This window comes from Ptychodera flava, chromosome 12 (genome assembly GCF_041260155.1).
Source record: "Ptychodera flava strain L36383 chromosome 12, AS_Pfla_20210202, whole genome shotgun sequence".
Classification (NCBI taxonomy): domain Eukaryota; kingdom Metazoa; phylum Hemichordata; class Enteropneusta; family Ptychoderidae; genus Ptychodera; species Ptychodera flava.
Window position 1 is genome coordinate 17378570 of NC_091939.1, and position 18674 is coordinate 17397243.

Sequence of the window (18674 nt, forward strand, 5' to 3'; positions counted from 1 at the left end):
CAAACTCAGTACTGCTAGCCCTTGGTTTACTGGTCCTTGTCATTTATGTATTTACGAAATTCATATCATGGAGAGTAGTAAGTTTAAAATGTGGTTCATTCTGGTAAATTGAAAATAGTCTTTCAAAGTTTTTCAGACATGATACAAACTTTGGAGACAAATGCAGAATCAAGCCTCATGAATTTGCGCAAGAATAAAGAGACATTGAAGTGAACACAAACTGACAAGTATGTTTGATACTTTTCAAATATGACATGATGGCCTTTAAAAAAGCAATTCAGTGTAGGTGATTTCTCATGTGTTAAAGGGTAAAGAGCACTTTATATATGGTGTTGTGATGAAACATATGAAATTATACGAACAAAATGCTGTACGCACAAACATGACTACACCTTTTATTGAAAAACAAAACCAAAAACATTCACTTTTAATGTCACATAGTTATGCACATAAAAGAACAGTAATTTCATGAGGCACAGGTAAGATTATTGACTACTTGGTCTCCCATGGGTCATTTCTTCTTGTCGTGGTCCATATCAGGAAAGTAATTGATTGGCTTGGTGAAGTCACATATTGTCTTTGGTTCATGAATGATCAAGCCGCCTTCTGTTGCAGCAGTTAAGAACATCTGAATCTGGAAAAGACAACATGGACTGAACATTACCAGGCAGCTCTGAAAAATTAAAACATGAACTAGACTGAGAAAAAGAGAACATCCTCTATGAAAATTTCATGTTGATCAATTCCCAAAGAAATTAAAATGTACAATGGAACAATCAATGGGAAAATCAATGGACATAATTGGGACGAATTTGTTATCTGGGTAAGATCTGCGAAATATGCTGAAAGAGTAATCACCAAAACGTCTCAGACTCCTGTCCACCATCTTAAAAGGATATAGTCGTCGTAACTGCGCCTGTGTGAGTTTCTTGTTTACAAACAATGTATTTTGTGCACGATATCTAGATGCACCTCATCATTTTGTGCACGATATCTAGATGCACCTCATCATCATAGCTGCAACATTTAAATTGTATGATGTAGATAATGGCAGACATGTTTTAAGTTTCATCAATCACCATCATACCTTGGATACAGTGTTTACATTGATCATATAGGTCCCATACGACCTTTGAGCGCAGTTCCAACGACTCTATCCCTTTAAGTGATTAATCTAAAAGAACTACTGCTACTCAAACCTTTGAGCCTATAAAATGAAGTTGATTGTCATTTATGTTCAGGGTTGATTGTAATAACAACACGCTCTGTGAAAAACAAAAATCACAAAAAATGTTACCTTTTCTGTTGAAAACACTTCTTCTGGGACACGCCACTTCACAAAGCTGATCCCTGCTTCCAGACACCGTTGTGCGAGTACCCGGCCAATATTGTAGGCTGCAGAGACATCATTCAGTGCATATAACTGTTTCTTTATTGCCCATTCCTTTGTGGATGCAGAGATCACTCGATGGCCATTATTGTGTTCAATGTAAGCTGTTATGTGTCGATTACTTTGCTCAACAAATAGCCTTTAATGAAAAGGAGAAATTAAATGAAAGAACTTCAAAAAGTAAAGTTTGTAAAATTAATACCCAATAATATGAACTGTACATCTTTTCTGTACGTGATATGATATCATCTGAATGTGTTATCACAATCTACAGCATCCTACACAACAGTTTGTACAATAACTACATTAGTGAGGGGAGAGATTGCCATTCCATCTGCAGACTTGTGAACAGATCACAGTGAACATTTTTATGACATTTCACAAGCTGGAAGGACATTGCAATTGTGATGAGTGTCAAGTACAATTCTTTCCGTGTTAGATCTTACACAGAGTACCGAATGTTAAAAGCACTAGTGCACACTCAACACTCTGAGTACCTGTGAGTCTTCACACAATACATGGCTATGGTGCTGCTAGCTGTGATATCGCAGCAGTGCTAGTGGCGGCTATCGAATGCACTGGGGTCAAGGGTCACTGCTACAGTACCGCTGCGAGCCAACCCATAGGCATTTGGGCAGTTTACTATAACACCGATCGGTGTCGCTGATGTAGCTCGCAAAATAATGAAACATATTAGTCCTTGAACAAATAAACTTGTGTCATTTTTATCATTGACTATTTTCATCATTGACTATCTATGACTACTTCTGTTTGTCTGCTAACTACCTTGAAGATACGAACACATATTTTCAACCATTCTCCCGTAAGCCGTCAACAGTTGCTGCGATGTTGGCGTTGAACGCACAAGCTGTACAATGCACTGAATATGTTGGAGATCAAAAGTTCAAATTTGAGCAGGAACCATTGATGACACACCAAAAAACGGTTGAAAATTCAAGTTGTCACTGTTGGGATCATTAGTAGGAATAGGAAATGAGTCGTAAATAGTCAGTGATACCACGTAAATTGTCAGTGATACAGCAGGTACCGGTTGATTTATTTAAAGATTAATCTATTTTATTATTTTGCAAGCTAAATAAGCGACACCAATGGGTGTCACAGTAAACTACCAAAAATGCCTATGGGTTGGCTCGCAGGGGTACTGTGGCGGTGACCCTTGATCCGAGCGCATTCAATAGGCGCCACTAGCACCACTGCGATATCACAGCTATGGTGCTGCCTGCAACCTTGTGCTGCTGAGGGGCAGATTCATTTTCCGTATAAGTGCAGCTTCAGCAGCAAAATAATTAAGCAATGAAGCACACCCAGCGATGGTATACCACGAGATTTTCACCAGTTCACAACATATATGCATGAGCGATATCAAGTGCATATATAAAGTGAACTGGTCAAAATCGAGTGCAATACCGTTGCTGAGTGTGAATTATTGATATTATATCATAACAGCATAATGAAATTCTGGTGTGGAACGTCAAAAAGGGATATTTGCTCTGACCGAAAGCGCATGCCTATGCCAACTGTGGTATATCGCAAATATACCACAGCTCTTTTCACATCTCGACCAATCAGATAGCTGTATTTGCGCCATCAATATGCTGGTATGATACAATATAAGATAACAAATCTGGGCATGCACACTACTATAGTTTTAAAAAATAAGGGAAACATGGTTTGGTGTGTTTATGTCTTTTGTAGATGATGGAGGTAGTGATGATGATGATGATGATGATGATGATGATGATGATGATTCATTGTAATGTATACTGAGATGGTGACCAGCAGCAGCATTGGGGGAAATGAGTATAATAAATTATAATTCTTATTCATCTGAGTGTCAAATACATCCACAGTGGGTGTAAATACAGAGTGCAGGTACCTGTGCCAATAGTTTTTCCTTGGATAACTACAACCCCATCCGTCGTCTTTATATGCTATAGCCATCCTCTCCAGATTCCTGGGGTTTCTGTTGATGAATTTTGGAGAAACTTCGTCGTTTTCCGACAGCTTTTGTTCTTGAATTTCCTGCTGTTGAGAAAGAGGTGTCCCGGAAGAGTGGCGAATACAGTTCGTGCATGTTTCGTGTTTTAGGTTTTCCGAAAAAGGGAGTCTCGTAATGCTACATTGGGTTGTTGTTGGCCTAGGCGACTGTTTCACTACCCTCGTCACGCTCGTGTGAATTCCCCTGCCTTGCTGCCTCAAAACTGTGGAAGAAAATGTAGTAAATGAGCTCAGACGATTCAACGCCATCACTTAAAGTTCTCTTTCAGCTGACCTGTACCGAAAACAAACAAACTTGTGAATATTGCGATGCCTAATCACAGAAACATCTGCAACCAAGTTGTTCCATGTCTTCGGCGTGTCCGGTCCTTCACGTGACCTGTAACCCCAGTCATAGGTCAACTCACACGATCAAAACATTATAAGATGAGCTGAATAGGCAAGAAAACGATATTAAAAATATTGAAAATGAAAGCGAATTGTTCTGCAGTACGCGGGTGTCACTTATACAAACACAAACAAACAATTTTTGCGCTTCAGGATAAAATATGTACAAGCAAGGAGTTAAAGGGTCCAATATTTTTGTACGTTAGTTTGTATTATCTTTCTCCAATAATTGCACGTGTGTGATATTTCATCTGACAACATTGTATCTGCGTTTGATCTGAGAAGGAACAAAGTGACATGAGGTAAAATAGTCTACGATGACAACATAGTGTTTAATTAACGTCCACCCCTGAGGTGAAAGTGTTTCATCATGAAACGTCAATGTCAACGATCATAATCTGCCGCACACCTAGCCATCGATTTGTGTTCCCGGCGTTTAACAGATCGTACCATGATCGTACTAAGGGCCAGTACAGTAGAATCGTACAAGTCTACCATGGTTCCTCGTCGCTCGAGGTTTTGCCTTGATATGTTGGTCGGACGGCAAAACCAGACTGACCAACATACCCAGGTTGCACATATGGTACTTTGATAGGCACTGGACTCACTGTAGTCTATCCTGCAGCCTGTGATTTTTAAAGGACGTAATCACAGTCCCTCGTGCGGTCCTACTAATTACTGCCCGTGACTGCCCGTAGCTGCCCGAGGAAAAAGTGGGCCAAATTTCACCCATTTTAACACTAGGCCAATAGGTTCAGTTTATATCATGCCTAGCCAACCAAAAATATCATTGCTTTGGCGTTAACCTGATGTTTTCTCCGACAGTTTTGGTACGTTGTTGCCAGCTTGATAGTGAGATCATACCATTCAGTCCGAGAGGTGGCACAATAACCTCGCTGAGCGCGTACAGCCTGACAGCGTACCACCCCTTGCACTGAATGGTATGATCTGTCAATCAAGATAGGGACGTCTTTCTAGTCGAAAGCCCGGCGTCTTTCGGGCTCTAAAACCTCTACAGAAAACACCAAATCAATGATATTTTTGGTTGACTGGGCATGATATAAGTTCAACCTATTGGCTTAGTGTTAAAATTTGGCGAAATTTGGCTTACTTGCTCCTCGGGCAGTTCTCGGGCAGTCCTCGGGCAGCTACGGGCAGTCACGGGCAGTAATTAGTAGGACCCCCCCTCGTGGGCTATTCAGCTCTGGGACTATTCGCCCCACAGACGAGTGTACATAAGCCAGAAACAACCCAAGTCAGGAAACAAAATGGCTATAAAGTATAAAAACCACGCCATGTCACATTCCATGTCCGATTTCACTGTGAAAATTAGCAAGTTCATCTATCATGTAACCGTCATCGTTCCCTATCATTCTCAAAATTCATACCTGGTACTTGTGCTTCAAAAACGCTCGTTTCGTGTGATTTCGGCCGAATTCGACGGACACATCGTCAAAACATAAGCGTGAGCAACATTCCGGGCACCTCTTGGGTACCTCCACTTTACTGACGTTGGCGCCACCTACCCATGAGGGATGACTGGAATGTTGCTCACGCTTATGTTTTGGCGAGGTGTCTCTCGAACTCGGCCGAAAATCACAGGAAATGAGCATTTTGTAAGCAGATGAAGTATCAGGTATGAATTTTCGTGTGATTTTCGGCCCAGTTCAGAAGACACGTCGCCAGAGCATAAGGCATGAACAACCTTCCAGTCACCCCTCATCGGTACGCGGCGCTAACGTCAGTGAAGTGGAGGTGCCCAACGTCCACTGTGAGGTGACCGGAATGTTGCTCACGCTTATGTTTTAGCAACATGTCCGTCGAATTCGGCCGAAAATCACACGAAACGAGCATTTGTGAAGCAAATTAAGTACCAGGTATGAATTTTGAGAATGATAGGGAACGGTCTACGGTTACATGATAGATGAACTTGTACTTTTCACGGTAAAATCGAACGTCGAAGATGACATGGTGGCACAATCCCTATACGAAATAGCCATTTCATTTCCTGACTTGGGTTGTTTCTCGCTTATGTACACTCGTCTATGGGGCGAATAGTCCCACAGCTGAATAGCCCACGAGGAACTGTGCCGTAATGCTAACTATTGATGATTTTAAACTATTTTTGTTTAATGTCAACCATAATTCATAATTTGTCATTCCTCTCCCCATAGCATGTTGATACATTGAGTATCAGCTTGTCAACTCAGCCTGTACATGTAAACTGTGTTGTTATTGTTGACTTCTGGTCCCGACTAGAATTCAAATGTAATTTGTAAACAATAACAACTTGCATTTTACACAAATAGCTGCAAAATTGTAGCACTATGGTGAGGCGGTCAGTGACTTTTGGTTTTTGCGACTTCGCTTACCAGTAGCGGTACAATGCCGATGGCCCTGGGGAGTATAAAATAAGCGCATCCTATTGGACTAGGCGTGTTGATGTGAAATGCTACATATTTTCTGCATTTGGTCGTACCGATTTATCACTACTGAAGACTAAACACCATACTACACTTAACCTTGTCGTTTATAGGGTTTGCAGGGCTCGAAAATTCTCGCCGCCCGACGCCCGTGACAAGTGAATTTTGAGTCCGGGCAAGTGAAAACAACATTCTCCCAGCCCGACAGACAAGTGAATTTCAATGAGGCCACTGTACGTACGCGCTGCCACTCTCTCTAGTTCTTTGAGTGTACCGCTTTCAGTATGGCCGGCCGATAAAATAGCTCTGTTCTGCTTGGTTACAAAATGGCAAAATATTGACGTCTTTGCACGCTTTTATGTTTTTTTCTTCTCATGAAATCATGTCACGATGCCTCCTCAATAGAAACTACAGCTTTACAATAAAATGTTGTAAGGTGTTGAAACAATTTACCCTCCTTCCTACAAAGTTGCAATGTATTGAACAATTTACTCTCCTTTCTACAAAGTTACAAATTCCCTGGTACGTGAAGCAAACATTGTTGCTGTTCAATACTGCAATCAGGGTCCCTCTCAGTCCCTCATATGGACGGACCGTGCTACAATACATCATGGACGTATAACGACCGTGAATACATGTACAGTACACTGAGGCTTTGCCTGTGTGAGTCCCGCGTACCGACGTCCTTTTTAGTCCAAGTTTTACCTACTTTGCTTGAATCAAAATTTGGCCTGCAATTACTCAGTTTGATAGTAAAAACCATTATTTTAAAGGAAACTTTCACAAACAGAGTCAGAATACAAGGGAAAAGGAGAAAAACTTGAGGTTTTCTGAAAGGTCAAATCTGGGTCATCTTATGTTATGTCATGATGAAGACCCTTTAAGTACACAATTATGGTTCAAAAGAAACCACCTAGGGAGGTCTAATAGGTACAATCTTATGATAAAAGGTAATTTCTTGCTTTCCAATTTAATGCCATTTAGCTTGACTGTCAGTTTTAAATTAAATTTTATTAACAGTTATGGCAAAGGGAAATTGTCAACAGTAGTTGCAGTAAGCATATCCATTTCAAATCATCACATTAATATTTCTGCAGATTCCTCCAGTTTAATGATGTAATAGTGAACATCACCAGACATTTCTTGATGATATCAAAATATCAAATGAAAATGTTCCTGGGCTACAATGTTATCATTATCATTAAAACTATAACTACTCTTTAAAACATTGGGAAATGAATTGAACAATATCATTGTGTCTTGTTTTAAAGGATTTTGACCTGACCCTTTTTGTCTCAAGAAAAATACTTATGCTGAAGATGCTATTGAGCCTGCTTGATCACAACTATGAAACAACACCACAATCTTGTATCTACACTGTCACTATGCTACCAAATGCTTTCTTCTGCATGGAAAATTTGTATTTGTGTGGCTAACAAAACCACATAAGGAGTTTGTAGTGTATATGTATGATAAGTTGTCATACTGTGAACACTGACTCAATGCTGCAGAAGTATTCTGTATCTGTGGTAATATACACTTCACATTGCTACCTGATTTTTAGAATTGTTACCTAATTATTTCTTGTGGCAAAAGTTTACCACTAGAAATGAATAAATATTTCAATCCCTTTAATGTCAAAAAAACACAGATAATTAATGTAATAAAAACTAAACAAATATTTCTTTAATGTAAAAACTATCATGAACAACATACAAAACATCTTGATTTGTAAAATTAGGAACTCCTGAATGCCGAGAAAGCTGTTGCTACACTTGAGATCATAAACTGTTCAAAAGTTGCTCAAAGCGGCTACAAGAGTTTTGATTTGGCTAATGAGTTGGCTAATCGTTTTGGTGACTTAGGGGAACCCTGCAGTTTATGCACATACCACATGGTAGCAGTTAACTAAATGATACTGAAAGTTTCACATGGGCACAATTTGACACAACACCGGTGGCCTATTTATACTTACCCTTGGTGCACCTACCTGACTTGCCTATTTAACACAAGGTACCAGGTCATGATGACACACAATGACAATGTACCGGTGCTGTTTTATTGAAATACATTACATGTCCCCCCAAACTTTAATTTGTCCATAATTTGACTATGGGTCACTGTGTCCCCATGCTAGCAAAAGCTGGCCGAAACACTGTGCATGTATACGTTACATAAGATATTATTTTTGATACACAGAATAAGGACACAAATTTATCAGTAAGTTACAGCTACTGTTTCTTTACAATTACATGAATAAAACCATACACATTTACTCCTTAAATCAGTTGAAATTCAGGGCAAGTGAATTTTTCTTCTGGACAAGTGAAATTGAAAATTCACTTGCCCTATGGCAAGTGAATTTTTAAAAAAATTTTCGAGCCCTGGTTTGGCATTTGTTCAAACACGTCGATCGCATTCCATAAACATTGAGCATGGGGCATCCGTGTTTCTGGGAGCTGCCATTATGGGAAGTTGGTAATGGCTGCTCCCAGAAATGTTTTCGGAAAGCGATTGACGTGTTTGAACAAATTCCAAACCCCATAAACGACAAGGTTAGTGTAGTATAGTGTTTAGTCTTCAGTAGTGATAAATCGATACTACCAAATGCAGTAAATATGTAGCATTTCACATCAACACGTCTAGTCCAGTGGGATGCACTTATTTTATACTCCCCAGGGCCATTGGCATTGTAGCACTACTGGTGAGCGAAGTCGCAAACACCAAAAATCACCGACCACCTCACCATAGCGCTACAATTTTGCAGCTATTCACACATAGAGCCGCTATGTTGACAAGCTAAATAGCGAGTGTTTCAACATTCTTTAAGGAATAGAATAGGAACTTGCAATTGGCATTCAAAATAAAAGACAATGAAAAATTCATCAGAGGTTAGCATTACATGCCCTGTAATTATATACATGTATGATGTAGCTGAGCAATCAAAGGGCTATATGTAGAGTGAACGGAACACCTGTTGTAACGTATGCCAAGATTGACAGCCTTCCCATGCTTGTGGGATGTCTTCTCTCTGAAGTCGGAATGGTAGCCCGACTGGCAATCAAATTGGTCAATGTGAATGTAACTTGAAGATGGATACTTTCTCAGAACTTGCCGCAGTTCCACAGCCCACAACTTTTCCAACAACACAAAATCACCGGAGTAAAGTTGCTGGCCATGCAAATGAAGCAATCTCAGACCCTGGGTTTTTTTTGGTAGCCCACCCAATCTCTGACTGACTTATGGATCAGATTAATAGTAATACTAACATACCAACAGAAAAAGTGGTGTGTAATGTCTAAGTAATTCCTCTTTCACATTTTTTTACAATTCTCTCAATGTTTCCACTTAACACCTTATGTACATGGAGGTACAAAAAGTCTTTTTGACCTCAATGCTTATGTAGACATAGGGACAAAAATACTAGTTGACATTCAATTCTGAAAAGGGGGAGGGGCAACTGAGTTATACAAACACCTAGGATACTCAATCAGTCCATGGAAGTATCACAAGTAAATGCAGATGAGTTATAAGAAAACTTAATTGCAGAGTTTTTATATTGTACTCTATGTATCGCTTGCAGTTCTGTCCATTGCCTCTACTTTCATGTTCTGAGTCAAGTGTTGGTGCCCCAGTCCTTTATGGGGCACACGTCTGTGACTATGCCAAATGATGCTGACAAAGTTGTGATGTCAGTAGAATGCAGCTTTGTATTAGGTGCTGTTCACTGTATGAGTGTTAAGTTTTGATTGGTCGGACATGGCACTGTTGTCCCATGACAGGATTACATTGTACACATCTTCAATACCAAAACAGAAAAAAGTACAAGTATTCATTGTATTAAATTGTGAATGAGCATGAGAAGTTAGGTTGCCCAACTTCATGTTTACATTTCTTTTACAATCATTGTATTTATATTGTTTCTCAAATGTCTAATTTAGATCAGAGGGCCAGTTGCTATCTTGTTGTCATACATATTGAGAAATGTTATCTATGCCAAATTTATTTCAGTGAAAGTGAAGATACAAAGCGGCTTCTGGCTCAGTTTGTGAGTGAAGATGGTGAGGCCACTGGTACCCCATTTGACTTACCCATAAATATCACAAAAGACAAACTACAGCTAGTTTGTAATGCCTTACTCCAAAAGGTAGGACCTAATTTATAGTCATATTCTTAGGTTTAACCCTTTGAGCGCAAAAGTCAATTGTTGTCGCCTTTATCATATATACAACAGTAAATTATTTTCTAATTTTTGCTAGAATGTTGATAAAAATCTGTAGCCAATGAAATGTGATGACCATTTGGTCCAAAATTATGAAAAAAATTGCAGTAAAATTCATAAAATTGGTAAAATGTTGCACTAAAATTTGGCAGAAAAATTACAGCGCTTACATGGTTAATGTAATTTTCTTACTAAAGATTACATAAGATGCAGATGATATAACTTGTAATGGGTAATGACAGCTGCAAGGGTCTCAGTGCAAAATACTGTAATTTTAAATTAACTTCCGATAAAAAAATCAAAAAATTGATGAAGATTTTCATTACCTGCCAATAACTCATATTAGATGTGATCTGATGGCATAATGTTACTCTTCAAATAGAGAAATTACATACTTGAATAAAGGCATGTATCATTCTTACAAATGGGAGTAAAATATATTGACTCAATTTGCGTGCTTGAATTAAGGCACACAAGTCAAATCTGTTGAAGTAAAATAAAAGGTGAAGCAGAGAAGATGAAACAATGATACCACGTCAGCAGTAAATAGAGAAAGCAAAACAGATTTGTTGAGAAAACTGTACACTCTAGTCTACGTATGCTTTTTGTTTTCAAATTTTTAGGAGGAAACAATCCCGTATTCATTTTTCGTCAATGAAACAGAAATCACAGCAACTTTGGAAGAGGTCTTACAAAAAGAGGAGCAGGAAACTGAAAAAGTGTTAGAAATAATCTATCAGCCACAGGCCATTTTCAAAGTCCGAGCAGTCACAAGGTGTACCAGTAGCATAGAGGGCCATGCTGAGGCTGTAATTTCAGTCGCATTCAGTCCGACAGGAAGGTAAGATTTCACCAGTCGTTAATGTTAGAACACAGTGTATCACAATAATTGCAATATCATGGTCAAAGGTAACCTATACGCTGAAATGACAAAAGTTTTGTAAAACTGTAAAATACTGGCTTCATGGTGAGCGATATCACAATTCAACATTTTCCTTGAAGTGCAGTTTCTATTTATTCCATGAAACGCTTCTTGCTATTCTACAGTTACTGAATGTCACATGACAACATAGAATTTTTAATAAGGACAAAGTTTGTTTGGATCACGCATGCCGAGGGTAAATATTTCAGGCAAAATATCAATTTCTGTTTTTCTGTAACGTTACTTTCATCACTCTCACATTTAGGTATCTTGCAAGTGGGTCAGGCGACACTACAGTCCGATTCTGGGACATTTACACAGAAACTCCACAGTTTACATGTAAAGGTAATTAGCTAGACTTTGCTGTCAAGCTGAAGTTAATTTTCCATCACATCAGAGTACAGCAACCCAGGCAACCCATTTGGCATAGCTTGGTTATAGAAGCAGAGTCAAAACGGCATGACATTTTGGGTAATCACAACCATGATGTGTTTGTCATTGGCCGACTTCTAAGCACTAGGGGTGTACTGAATTATAATAGTGGTATTAAGGGTTTAACTGTGTTAATTGGTATAGAAACTGATGTTTATTATGAAATCTACAGGGAAAAAATCACATAAACCTACTGTAAATACAGTAATCTTCAGCAACTGAGGATAAATATAAAAAATGGTAAATACCTCAAGGATATCCATACTTCTTGAGAGATTTCACATCCTCTGTCTTTACAAATCAAGGAGAGATACCCTGGCATTGTTAGTTCTTTGAGCATGGATATTTGTACAATAACGTAATTTCATCCGTAAAATCTTACTTGTTCTCACCAACAGGTCATAAAAACTGGGTGTTAAGTATAGCCTGGTCACCAAACGGTAAAAAACTTGCATCTGGATGCAAAAGTAGTCAGGTAAATCTTTGAAAATTCTCAAATGGAAAATTACTTTGCTAGATGGTTTTATTTATTTGATCATTTCTGGAAGTTTGAAGGTTTCATGATGAGATATATAATCCTTCTTTGCATGAACATATTTTCAGTTAAATAAAGTAGCATTCTTACTCCTGCCATTCACACACTGCTTGAAAATGATTGCCAGTCCTTTGAGTAATGCATACATAATCTTTACCTGAAGTCTCCCAGTAATATATCATTTCTTCACTGATTTTCACCTCAGTTGAAAGGACACCAAATAGGCTATTGGGATACAGGATGAGTTAAGTGGTGATATGGATGACAAAAAAATGCACATGTTAATCTCTGTTCCAGGTATTTATATGGGATCCAACGACAGGCAAACAGATAGGAAAACCATTGATAGGTCACCGCCAATGGATTACATGGCTCTGTTGGGAGCCATTCCACCTTAATCCACAATGCAGGTATCTAGCTAGTGCTTCAAAGGTGAGTGTCAAAAGAAAATTCTTGTAGCAAAAATCAAATTTTAGTTAATTATGATAATAATGAGAGAGTGTAAAGTATGTCAGAAAAAGTTATTCAAAACTGGCAGCGAGTAAAGTACCATATTTGAAAAAGTTGAAACAACCAAAGGCAATAATTTTGCATTAAATTTAAATGTTTTTGATATATTTACAATTTTTAATAAAGTTGTATTTATTCTATCCTTGTTTTTGCTACTTCTTCTAATTTTTATTTATCTTTATAATTTGCTTTTTAATTTGCGGTAATTTTTTTTTAAAAGGATGCAACAGTGAGGATATGGGACAGTGTCTTAGGTAAAACCAAAATCATTCTGTCAGGACATTTACAAAGTGTCAGCTGTGTCAAGTGGGGAGGTAGTGGACTTATTTACACAGCGTCTCAAGACAGAACTATCAAAGTCTGGAGGGCAGAAGATGTAAGTTGATACCTTGGCTACCTAACAAGCCAATCTCAACTGATATTTAACTGCTGATGTGCAGCGTGCTCGGAAGGTCATATACAGCAACTTAGGGAGTCTATTTGTATTATTCAGTTATAATGGTATGATTCAACTAACCAGTTGGATATCAGCTTCCAAGATGCTGCACATTAGCCCAGATTTAACAGTGAAGAAAATGAGAAAGTGAATTGATGAACTGTCACGCTTCCAAAGTGACTAAAAATCAAAAACAAGTGCCATCAATTTGTACAGCCTGTTTGCAGTACTTTAACATGAGTGAAATGAGTGTTTATTGGTACCTTTTTTAATATCTAACATACGGTACATGTTTGATAAAATTCATATCAGTGTATTTGGCATATTTTACCGGCAGCCATTTGAAGTGCCAGAATACATTTATTTATGTATATTTTGGTTTACCAAATGCATGTAGTTTGTTTGTTATCAATTTAGTATTCTAAAAATTTTCCCAACAGTTTCAACATTCTAAGAATTACTATACTTTCGTGATGAAAACCGTAACATTTCAGCACAAAGTGAGAAATTTATGAGGCGTTTTTGCATTTATGCTTAGGGTGTTTTGTGTCGAACGCTACAAGGTCATGGTCACTGGGTCAACACAATGGCTCTGAGTACAGACTATGTGATGAGAACAGGAGCCTTTGACCCCGTCAAGGCAACGCTGACTCACAAAGTAGAAAACAGAACTGGTGAGTATGTTAGCAGAACCCAATTCCAATTGAGCAATTATCAAATACTAGAATTACAAACAATGATTATCATATTTGCAGCTTGCATGTGTTTTGATATCCATGTTCTGTGTATAGTCCACTGACTGTCTTGCAGAGATTCTAGTTCCCATGGAAAAGTTGTTAGTTCAGGAAGTACGACTTAAATTGATTTCAGAAGAAAAGACAATCAATTGGCTGAAAAGTCAATCATAAAAAATATGGTGGATGAATTTCTATTCAACTCTTTGTCATTGAGATATCTTTTTTATTTGCTTACAGAGGAAGAAAATGCTAAGTTAGCACTAGACAGGTACAATGCTGCCAAGGTAAATCTGATCTTTTATCACCTGTTATGGACATTAGCATTTCATTAACCCTTTTACCACTATGGTTTTTCCCAAAACCATTGTTATCAATGGTGATTTTGGACCTGTTTACAGGGAATTTGGGTGAACAGGTTAAACCTTTTCTTGCCAGGCTCATCTGCTGCTGCTGTCAGGTGAAATACAGTCCATTGGTCAAACCAGTTTAAATCTCTATATCACCACACCTGACATGTACCTGGGACCATATAAGGTGTTTAACCCTTTCACCACCATGGTTTGACCCAAATCCATTGTTTTCTATAGTAAAGTTGGACCTGTACACAGGGAACTGGGGGTGAAAGGGTTACAGTCGCGACGCAGCTCTGCGAGAACAATAGAATCCATTTGCCGTTCGTGGGGGGTCTGCATACATTAAATTCAAATATATGGCGGCCATTTTCACACTCAACATGTCCTCGTTTGTCGTGGAATTTTTCACCTTAAATGATTTCATTTCGCGTTCTAAATCAACACAGTCTGAAAACAGAACATTGTAAATAACTACATCGGTCAAATCAATGGTTACCTCATCAAGAACCCCCCAAAATCGGTAGGCATGGGAGACAACTCGCGATCGTATCGATGCGATATAATCTATTCATCGACCGTAAAAAGCAGGCAAAACGTTTGTGTCCAGAGTCGAAAATGCACTGAACCCATAACAGATTATGTTTTGACCAAATAATCCACTTCCTTACCGCATTCTTTTTCTAGGACGGCTATGCCAATTCGTCAAAACAGTTCCCGCACTCAGTTCACCTACCGATGCAGCCAAGAAGCGCCCTCAATGGTCACAAGATCAAATCTTACCTATACTTCGGATTTGTGCTGAATAAACTCAGATGAAGGTCGCACACTATTTTTGAAATCGTGCTGATTTATGATCTGCTTTATGATCTGAATCTAACAATTACAAGATTTTTTCACCTTTGTGGCTCATAAAAAGACAATATTAAGCATGGACATGGCAACACAGCTGAACACGGCGGATACTACCACATGTCAATCGAAATACGAGTTTTATCAGCGAAAATAACAAACATCGGGACATCCTTTGGCGAGTAGGTGCGAAATAAGGTCCGAACCCGGTCTGGCAAGAAAATTTTGGAATTTAGGGGCCTGAAGAGGAACAATCGCCGATATGGAAAACGGAGCGCTGGCGCTAAATCAACTGTCGCCCAACATTTCCGTCCACACGCCCTGCAGCTCTATAGGTGAAACCAGTCACCGTACAGGCAGAGTTTTACTGCAAAATTTTACTAGTCTTAATGGATGTACCGGTTCCATATTCCACAATTTCGTAGCACAAGGATGATAAAAGACATTTCTGTTAATGGTTAGGTAAATCACTGTCTAGGACGGTTTTGCCAATTTCGAAAAGAATCGGTACGTAACGAGTAGCTGGAAATCAACGTATTACATTCATTGACATATAAAATAGGTCGATGTCGTATGTACAAATATCATGCAATCGTCCACACAAAGGCAACGTCTTCCTTTAATACATTCTGCCTGAATTAGACAGACAGATTAACAGATGTTCGAGAATTCCAACGATTCCTAACTCATACCACTTATATGATCGTACAGCTCAATCCGACATGAGCAATCCTGGCAACCTGCGCAGAAAAAGTGCGCAGTTCAAATAACCGCCAAATCGCGGAGCTGCGTCGGAAAGGGTTAAACAGACTTGACCATTTGATAAGTGCTAAAGCTATACATGAACAACATGATACATAAAGATGGTGGCTGTAAAGTGACTTGACCATATGTTGATAGTGTGTTTCTGAACACTGTGTGTCGATGTCACAGTGATCTTCTGGGCACCTTGATTCCTATGCCAATTTTTTGATGTCTTGATCTGAAAGAGGTTGAAATATAAACATTTGAAGGAAACTGAATGCAAAAATTTCCATTTTCCTTTTAATATGAAAAGAGGTGTATTCTTTAAATACAAATTTATTTTTTATTTGAAAGAGTTTGTTCTTGAAAATTTAGATATTTGTAAATATTCACAACTCCTTCCGATGGCAACTTGGTCAACTATTCATCGTAGTTTGAAGATTAAAACGTTCTCATGAATAAGACTTTTGGTCAACAACAGATAAATGTTTACATGTTGTAATATCTTGTTGATTGAAAGCTGCTGAAAACATTTTCCCCACTTTCCATTTCTGCTGTTACCTCTCATAGGGCTCTGGGGCAGAAAGGCTCGTATCCGGTTCAGACGATTTTACTATGTTTCTGTGGCATCCAGCGGATGACAAGAAGCCACTCTGTAGAATGACTGGTCACCAACAGCTCATAAATGAAGTCAAGTTCTCACCAGATACAAGGCTTATAGCTAGTGCCTCATTCGACAAATCTGTAAAATTATGGGATGGAAAAACAGGAAAGTAAGTTGAAAGCTATTGCACATGTTGGGTTTTCTCAACTCATAAAACGTCAAGTGTTTCATGAGCAATATTCTTAATTATCTTCATTGCTAATGGTCAGATGTTTTTTCAATTTCTAGGTTTTTATCAACAATGAGAGGACATGTCAGTTCAGTCTATCAGGTAAAAACAGCCTTTTTATCTTGAGTTTTCATCACACATCACAAGTGAGGTTTGATAGCTGCTTGATCCAAATTATTCCATCTTTTAATTTCATCACATTATATTTTCACAGGTGGCATGGTCGGCAGACAGTCGTCTGCTTGTCAGTGGAAGCTCTGATAGTACTCTTAAAGTGTGGGACATCACGTCTCGGAAAATCCTTGTAGATTTGCCGGGACATGCAGATGAAGTGTATGCTGTGGACTGGAGTCCAGATGGACAGAGGGTTGCCAGTGGTGGCAAGGACAAAGTCCTCAAAATGTAAGTTTGTCTCAATTAGATACACAGAATTCAGCAGTGCTCTGTTCAGAATAACAAGTAGCTTTGAAGGGATTACATTTGCTGGTGCCTTGGTAGATTCTGTCACAACCTCTCGTTGGATAGCAATTATCGTTGAGTGGTTAGAAGCTGTATGGCAAACAAGGGGGCTCTGAGACAGTCTAGCATTTTGGTCAACTTCCGTACCACCTCTGTCATAGTACTTGTTTGAATGAACCAGTTTTGCAAATTCAGGCATTTTGACATCAACACAATAGATATTTAAATAAAATAGACAGTGTGAGAGTAGATATGTCCCCCAGAGTCAATTAAGTTATAAAGATATGGAGCTTTTGTTTTGATAACTCCAAAAGTCATTTCCAAGTGATCTGAACAGTTTGTATATTTCTCTTTTCCATTTCAGTTGGCGGAAGTGATAATCAGTTGTTACAGAAAAGACCAATGTGTACATTGCACAGACAGGACAAGTGACAAATTGGACGGGGAACTCTTTCCAATCCAGTACAGGGCAAAGCTGGCCTGCAACACCACAGTGAATTACTGATCTTCCGTCGTTACTTTTGCAATAGTTGTTATACAATAAAGGAAGATGTAATCAGCTGGAAAATTTGTGTTTCATTTTTGTCTGAAAGAAATTAGTTTAGGGACCGTCTCAGATTGTTACATAAGTTCAAGAAATGAAATTTCTTAGTTTACATCAAAACTCCCTCCCCCTCCCCCTAAACGACAATTCAACAGTGCAAAATGTTGATGTCTGCCTGAGAGAACAATGTAGCATTATACTATGGCTACTGAAGAACATGTATCCACTGAGCACATTATATCATCAAGTAATCGATCAAATTTGAAAACTAGTAGTTACAGCAAATTTTGTCGGTACAAGTATGTAGGTTTTGTTCATTTTCACACACAATGTAAAGAGTACTTGTAATCACAAAATAAAAGTGTGAAAGTGAAGTTCACTCATTCAATGGAGGTCAAAACACCCCCCCCCCCCCCCCCAAACTACAAATTTCGCTTTTTGAACTTATGCGACAATCTGAGACTGTCCCTTAAGGTAGAACGCACCTCGGGGACAGACATTCGGACTCTCAAACTTTTACAATTCTCTTCTGATATACCACGTAGGGGTTCATTTTAAAGCTCTTGGTGAAAGAAAACTTTTCGGCGGCTTAGTTTTTCGAAATTCGAAAATATTTTTTTCTCCATAGAGTTAACACAGGGATGGAGGCCATTTTGAATTCCTAATATCAGTAAATCTTGGGTGATTTGTTTCTGTAGTACCAAAATTTGCTCGGTGACCCCCCTATTTTTATTCTTGATTTTGAAAGAGAATGATTGAAAGATCCCTTGAGGAAAGTTAGAGGAAAAGTTTAAGTCTTTCACTTTCGAGGTGCATACTACCTTAAAGGTACAAAATTGCTGTCTGAGAACACATACACTTTTGTATTAGTAGGGGCCA

The 18674-nt window shown here is 38.6% G+C and overlaps 2 protein-coding genes across 2 annotated transcripts; one reads left to right on the forward strand and one right to left on the reverse strand.

Moving 5' to 3' along the window:
- Nucleotides 1–366: 366 nt before the first annotated feature.
- On the reverse strand, nucleotides 367–3793 carry LOC139145229 (large ribosomal subunit protein uL18m-like). The gene is made up of 3 exons (XM_070716253.1): nucleotides 3288–3793; nucleotides 1298–1529; nucleotides 367–634 (listed from the first exon to the last, which is right to left on the reverse strand). The coding sequence occupies exons 1-3, from the start codon at nucleotides 3656–3658 to the stop codon at nucleotides 512–514; spliced, it is 726 nt and encodes a 241-aa protein (XP_070572354.1). The 5' UTR covers nucleotides 3659–3793; the 3' UTR covers nucleotides 367–511.
- Nucleotides 3794–3987: 194 nt separating this feature from the next.
- Nucleotides 3988–17819, forward strand: LOC139145227 (notchless protein homolog 1-like). The gene is made up of 13 exons (XM_070716249.1): nucleotides 3988–4098; nucleotides 10231–10366; nucleotides 11065–11282; nucleotides 11629–11708; nucleotides 12194–12270; nucleotides 12628–12762; nucleotides 13061–13216; nucleotides 13815–13950; nucleotides 14251–14297; nucleotides 16530–16732; nucleotides 16852–16894; nucleotides 17007–17194; nucleotides 17616–17819. Exons 1-13 carry the CDS (start codon nucleotides 4094–4096, stop codon nucleotides 17626–17628), a joined length of 1437 nt encoding a protein of 478 aa, XP_070572350.1. The 5' UTR covers nucleotides 3988–4093; the 3' UTR covers nucleotides 17629–17819.
- The last annotated feature ends 855 nt before the right edge of the window (nucleotides 17820–18674 follow it).